General features: G+C 37.2%; 1 protein-coding gene across 1 annotated transcript; it reads left to right on the top strand.

Moving 5' to 3' along the window:
* The first annotated feature begins 1,726 nt into the window (after positions 1 to 1,726).
* On the top strand, positions 1,727 to 6,879 carry mthfs (5,10-methenyltetrahydrofolate synthetase (5-formyltetrahydrofolate cyclo-ligase)). The gene is made up of 4 exons (XM_004568693.4): positions 1,727 to 1,828; positions 2,126 to 2,237; positions 3,998 to 4,262; positions 6,124 to 6,879. Exons 2-4 carry the CDS (start codon positions 2,127 to 2,129, stop codon positions 6,348 to 6,350), a joined length of 603 nt encoding a protein of 200 aa, XP_004568750.1. The 5' UTR covers positions 1,727 to 1,828; position 2,126; the 3' UTR covers positions 6,351 to 6,879.
* The last annotated feature ends 524 nt before the right edge of the window (positions 6,880 to 7,403 follow it).

Here is a 7,403-nt window from a genome sequence, read left to right as displayed (position 1 = left end):
CTGCAGTAACCATGGTAACCACGGACACTGAGCGGATGGTCCGATGCAGGTCAGACTTTGGGAAGTTATCCTTCAAGTTTCTGAAAAAAAGGCTCCTCAGCTGTGCGGCTGTTTGTCAGAATATGTTTTATATGAGCAGCGTGTGATGCTCACTTCACTGAATGAAGAGCAAACAGTTAGTTGCATTGTTACGAGAACATGCGCGTATTAAACACCTATAAATTTCCAGCCACACCCAAAGAATATGCCATATTATTTGATGCAATACCTACGGGTATTATAATGCTTTTTAAAGGTATTCAACCTTGCATATCATCTGTTTCTCTCCCCAACCCTTTAGATTCACACATAGGAAGAATCTGTCTAACAAACCACAGCAAAAGTAATAAGAATATTCGTGCTTTGTTCAGGACAGAATCTCTAACTGTCCCACATGTGGTCTCTTACTGGAATTTCTTTGTCAGTGACATTAACTGGAAAAGAGTATGGACAATTCCTAACAAGTATCTGGTAACGAATAAAGTGAAGGAAGTCTCATTTAAAATACTGCATAAATTTTATCCTGCTAATCATTACATGACGAAGTTCAAAAGGGACATAAATGTGAGCTGTGGATTTTGTGGAAGCCATCCTGAGACTGCAACACCTCTTCTGGATCTGTTCATACGCTAGAACATTTTGGAAAGACTTCAGTAGATTCATTGCTGGACATCTCTACAAAGACTTTACTGTGAAACGGGAAAATGTTGTATTTTGTTTCTTTCGAAGGCAAAAAAAAGAAGATGTTTACTTTATAATAAACTTGTTAGTTATCTTAGCTAAATTTTATTTTCACAAATGCAAATACAGTAACAAAAAACCTAATTTTAAACATTACTATAATGATGTTTTATGTTACATAAAATTGATTAGTGGATCACTCAACAAAAAGGCTATGAAAACTATTACTATTTGTAGTAATTACAAATTATTTGAATGTTTGTAATTCTTTGTATTACACCTCCTGGCATATGTTAATTTTGTTCTGATTGTATACATGTTCTGTATACTGTTTCTTAATAAAGTTTAATATTTTGGAAAAAAACAAAAAAACAAACAAACAAACAAACGGCCCTAGTCAGCCCCAAGCAATCAAATTGCATAGATTTTTAGAAGAGTTTGATTTTGAGTTTTGATATTCTTAGTTAGTGTATTGTCTGTCTTGTCTTAATGTTGGTTTAAAATGGAGCACTGTAACAAAAAATAATTTCCCCCAGGGATCAATAAAGTATTCTGATTCTGATTCTGATTCTGATTCTGATTCTGATTTTCTTAGCCCCTTATTTAAGTTATGTGTCTTGTTTATGGAACCTCACTTTTAGAGATTTTATGATCCCCCTTGTCGTCTTTATTTCTGTTCCTTGTTTTTCATTCTTTTTTTATTGTTATTTATTTTTGTATTGGTTATTCGTCTTTTTATTTTATTATTATGTAGATGTGTGAATATGGATGTGTATGTATGCATGTGTATATGCATATATATGTATATATATGTGTGTGTGTGTGTATGTATGTTTACTTTCAGTTATTGTCGATTTCATTGTGGTGTACAGGAGATGTGATTCTGTTCTGATTGATTTGTGGCTTGTCTCTTTGAGATTGTCATTGTTATTGTTCTAAATAAAGTTCATTTAAAAAAAACGGCCCTAGTCGATAGTGGCTACGTCATCAGAAGTATGCGCGCGCACCCTTATACGTCGTCACTGTTTAACTGTGAGTATAAAAAAACGCAGTGATGATGACGTTCCAACACTCGTGGGGGCAGCAACGTGGCAAAAACGAGGACGAAGTACGTTTAAAATACAAACGAAGAAACATGTTCGGTAGTGGTGTCCACCACAGCTTTACTGTAACGTTTACGGATCTTTTACGGTTCAGGGCCGTCCTGATTTTACTTCGTTTACTCGTCACAGTGCCAGTCTTGTGTTGATAAGCCTGTTAGTGTTTAATGTTGGGACAGTTGCATGAAGCAGAATAGATGTCGAAATCCCGCCTGTTACACAACTCGGCACCAAAGGTTTTGCCAGTAGACGTGCTCAAACGCAATGTAAATCATCTCTTTTCCTTTGGCTTAATTAAATGTTAGAATGGCCGCATTGCGAGCAGCAAAGCAAGCCCTGAGGAAAGAAGTAAAGCGACGGGTTGCCACAGTGACGGACGACGAGAAACGACGGCAGTCTCTGGTCGTTTCACAGAAGGTAAGGAAATGTTCATGGAAATGTTCATGGAAACCAGTCTGTGTGTCTCAGATGTTGCATCCCCAGATTCTAACATTTCTGCGAGTATTATAAAGACTTCGCCGAAAAAGAAGATTGCCATTTTTACATATATGCAAAAACATGTGTATACAGATGTGGCAAAAGCACAGACATGCTGTACTTAAGTAGAAGTAAAGATGCTAGTGTTAAAAAATGATTCCAGCAAAAGCTGAAGTACTTATTCAACGTCTTTACTGAAGTAAAAGTGAAAAGGTGCAAGCTCTGAAATGTACAAAAGTAAGAAAGTTTAAAAAGGACACTTCCACCAACTACTTTCACGCACTGGTAGCTAGACCTTCTCATATATTACTGTAAAACAAAAATAATGTTTATAAGAAAATAGAACTGTTATGTAAATCTAAATTCTAATGCTAATGAATGTACTTATTTTGAAACGTTTATTTATGACACAAGCAATAAGGGAATAGAAAAAAATAGTTGGGGGTGACTTTGCTTCCACACCTAAACAGGAAAATGACAACAGTCATCAGATTTAGCAGGTGGAGTAACACAAAGATCTGTTTTAGTGGCTCAGTGTGGGGAACATGCTAACAGCTCACAATCATTTCTAATGTCAGCTACAGTCGATTTTCTTAGTGGACAGGCTGTGAGCCGCTAACCTGCCGCTACACACGGATCGAGTATCTGTTTAAAAATTATGGCCTTCCAGGTCATTTTAATTGGTACACTTGATAAATTGGTAGTTTATCAAGTGTCACTGAGAAGTCTTTACGTTACATCCTTCACTCCTTTCTCTGTCTGAAAATTCAGCAGCTGGACCTTTATCTAGCAATACACTGTGCAACAAACAAACACAAAATGCAGTTTGTAATAAAAGGTGTTTATTATTAAGGGGGGGATCCAAACTTACATGGACCTGTGTGAAAAACTGCTGCATTATCCAGAAATGGCTAAAACGTGGAACCTGACATGGAGGTCTGCTCCGGGGCCTCCTCCCAATGGGAGATACCCGGAAGCCTGGCCTTGGCCCTGGCTTGGCTACACCTAGAAATTCTGTCTATAAAAATTATGAACAGAATCAGTGACAAAGGGCAGCCTCGGCGGAGTCCAACACCCACTGGAACAAGTCCAACTTATTGCTGCCAATGTAAACAAAGCTCTTGGTTGTACAAGGACTGATTTTTTCTCATAGTAATGGACAACACACCCAAGGTGAAACTCATCCCATTCTGCAACTCTGTAGGCCATTTATCTGCGTTCACACTTTTGTTTTTACTACATAATTCCATATGTGTTCATTCACTGTTTTGATGACTTTAGTGAGAATCTACAATGTAAATAGTCCTAAAAATTAAAGAAAAAAGTGTCTAAACTTTTTACTGGCAGTGTATCTTAGACCCAAAAACCTTCTAAAGATTACTGCTATAGGAGTGAAATAAATAAGTAAAATTAAATGATATAAATGATAGTAGCAAGTCCTTATTTGCAAGTCGCAAAGAGTGGCCCAACAAGTTAAGTTGGTCAAAAATAATACGTTGAATTAACTCAAATGTAAGAAAATGTTAGATAAACTTGAGCTTTTTGAGTTTTAAAAAATAATTTCACATTAGTTAATTTATTTAATTCTTTTGAGCATTCAGATTTACAGGGTATTTTCAATTAAATTAATAAATTAATTTACTCATGGAAGATTAAGGATTCAGAACCTTGATTTTCTCTTCATCTGCATTTTCTTTCAGTTGTTCAGTCACCCCAAGTACATGTCCTCTCAGCGGATTGCTGTGTTTCTGAGTATGAAGGATGAATTAAATACTCAGGAAATCATCAAGGACATGTTTAAGTGTGGTAAAAGCTGCTTCATTCCTAGATATGAGAGCACTAGCAGTCATATGGACATGTTGAAGGTCAACAGTCTGCAGGACATAGAGACGCTGCCTCTGACCTCCTGGAATATCCGACAACCTGCTAAGGAAGATGACAGCAGAGAGGAAGCATTGGCTTCAGGTTAGCATGCACACACACAAGACACTTTTATTAATAAGAGCAATAGGGGCAGACACACCTTAATACTAACCAATTGTTACACTGAATGTGGGTGGTCTAAAATTCAACTTTCAAATCAAATTCTCTGTTACACTTGATGTAACCTAACCCCGACCATACATATACCATATATATATATAATGTTCTTCCTCTACCCCCCCCACTATATTTGCACATGTCGAGGAGCGTGTCAGGTTACATTTCAATGTGTGTTATACTTGTATAACTATGCATGTGACAAATAAAGAACCTTGAACCATGAACACCACAGCCACTGCACACCAGTTCAAGACAGTGCTTTACTTTGAATTCACCACAGTATTGCAAGCTAACGTGTTTATCCTGCTCTAAACCACAGAGTATACGTGGTTTGAGTAACGCAGTTTATTTTGCAGGGCATTTCAGAACATTATATTAAGATCTAATATCAGATTTTTAAAAATCAGGACATTTATGTTTATGTTATGTATTTTCGTTGTTTTTTCCTATCAGCCGACCTTTCTGACATGTCTCCCCAATGTGATGTTTGTGTAAAGTTGGTCAGAAGGTTCCTTTGTAAGTGCGCATGCGCCATTAGCGTGCTGCCTGCTGTAACCCTAATTTCCTTTGGGATTAATAAAGTATTCTGATTCTGCAGAATGTACTATGCAAAACTATACATTACTGAAATAGAAACAGGAAATGGAAATGGCAAAACCAAAATAATTTCTTTGCTTTTATAGAAAAGGGAGATGCGCACCACTTGTAACAAGTGATTAGCGAGGAAGAAACAGAAACAGCCATAAACAGGATGAAAACAGGGAAAAAAGTTGCACCAACTGATGTATATAAAAAAACTAAATTGATTACCCCGTTCCTAGAGGCGTTGGCCTTCAAAGGTTGTCCTTTACCTCCTTCACTATTTACTTTAGCAACTGAACCCTTTGCAATTCGATGCACAACTACGATGCAATAAAATAAAATATATAAAATAAAAAGAGGGACTAAAACAAGAAGACAATAAAAACAACCAAAACAACAATTACTAAGTCTGTTAAAACGAAAAATGTTTGGGTCAATGTGTGCTGAAAGCCTACATTTGTCTTCAGTAATGATTCAAAAAGTTAACCAAACGCAAAAAATTAGTTTTTGGTTGTTTTTTTAAGAGACTAATGAATCGACAGATCTCAAGCTTAGGGGAAGGGAAATCTAGAGTCTGGGGGCCACAGTGGCAAAAGCTCTGTCTACCTTAGCTCTCAGCCTTGTAACAAGTAGGCCCTGATTACATGATCTCAGGGCCCTGCTAGGGACACAGAGTGTAGAATTACAATAATGTAAGCTGGTGCTTGCCCACGAAGAGCTCTAAAAGTCAGAACCAGAATCTTAGAATGAAATGTGAGTTCAGGGTCCATTGCTGCAGCATTTTGAACAACCTAGAGGGAGTTTTTTCTCAGAAAAATCAATATGAATTACAGTAATCCAGATGTGATGAACTGAATGCATCAATACCAATCTACAGTTCAGTGTGTGATACAACAGGACTTGATTTGGCAGTGTTTCTTACGTGATAGAAGCAAAACTGAACCAGAGACTTGACATAAACATCCAACATGAGACCGGAATCAAGGGTTACCCCAAGTTTCCCGACAGACGATTTAGCAAATGTTGAATGGGGACCAAGAGCTTTTATTATCTTGGGCATAAATCTGTCAGGGGAACATACAAAGACTTCAGTTTTTCCTTCCTACATACAGATTAAACAGGAATTTATGAGTTAGGATGTATATGTACAGACACAATGAGAACTTTAACAGTAATTATACTGTCTACTTGCACAATCCAGGAGGTCTGGACCTGATTCTGATGCCAGGGCTGGGCTTTGACCGCGCCAGGAACCGACTGGGACGAGGGAAGGGTTTCTATGATAACTACCTGGAGCGTTGCAAAAAACACCCCAAAGGCAAGCCCTACACAATTGCCTTGGCCTTCAAAGAGCAGCTTTGTGAAAAAGTACCTGTTGATAACCATGATGTGCCCATAGATGAAGTACTGTATGAGGATGAAAAATAGCTAGTTGTCACTAGGGCTGGTCTATGAACTCAGGAAGTCCACTAACCCTTTAAACATGGCCTTTCCATTCAACACCAGGGTTTTGTAATTGTTAGAGTGGATGAAATTCGAAGGATGTCGTAATTAATGCCGTTATTATCAATGTTATCACTTCAGTCTGTGGTTGTCCTGATATGAGACAAGCTAAGGTAATATGCTCAAGGCTACAGTCAAGAAGTAATGTGTCATTTATGAGATGCATTGTCTGGTTAGTTTGTTCTTCATTCAGCAGCTCTCTCCAGTGGACTTAATTTCCAGCCAGTTTTCCGAGATGTTGTAGAATGTGATCAGATGTGGAATGCTCATCTTCAATTCAGGTTGAACTGAAGTTCACAGTGGACCGACTTTGTCAAATGAAGTCACCAGGCTGTTTATCTTGTCATAAAAAGCTTTTAAAAGGTATTTTATGTAATACTGTCTAAAATTAAATATTAATTTCCAGATCATAATAAATTGAAAGCAGCAGCAAATAAAGATGTTAGAAAATGTTTTCATGTTGCCTTCTTATCAACCAGTATTTTATATGATGTGTGATTAGCTTGGTTATCTGGTCACTGTCTCCACACAGGCTCACTGAGACAACCACAGTAGTGGGTGTCAGCCAGCAGTTCTGAGGGAAAAGTTCACAAAACATCGTTTCAACTAATTCTTAACATAAAAAGGTCGAATGAATTAATGTAAGCATCATCACACTGTGTGTTTCTTAACAAAAGTCATTGAAATTAATGTAACTAAATAACTTGTCATTGTCCTCCATGATATTATTCCTCACTAACTACTGTTGTTAACTGGATGGAAGCTTTAGCAGTGAGGGAGCACATGCAAGTTACTTGAGAAAAAGGAAAGTATGAATTGTATTTACATTTTTGTAGACTTATTAACTATTCTTACCTATTTACAAGCTTCAAAAACATTAGCAAATGTAACTTAAATCGCTGGATTAGATAGAGCCCACATTTCTTTGCTTTGTATTTGTAAATAGACCTTAACATCTTTTTTGCACACGCACAGTCT

This window comes from Maylandia zebra, linkage group LG1 (assembly GCF_041146795.1).
Source record: "Maylandia zebra isolate NMK-2024a linkage group LG1, Mzebra_GT3a, whole genome shotgun sequence".
In the NCBI taxonomy this organism is placed as follows: Eukaryota; Metazoa; Chordata; class Actinopteri; order Cichliformes; family Cichlidae; genus Maylandia; species Maylandia zebra.
Note: the sequence above shows the minus strand (reverse complement) of the source record. Positions and strands in the feature narration are given on the sequence as shown.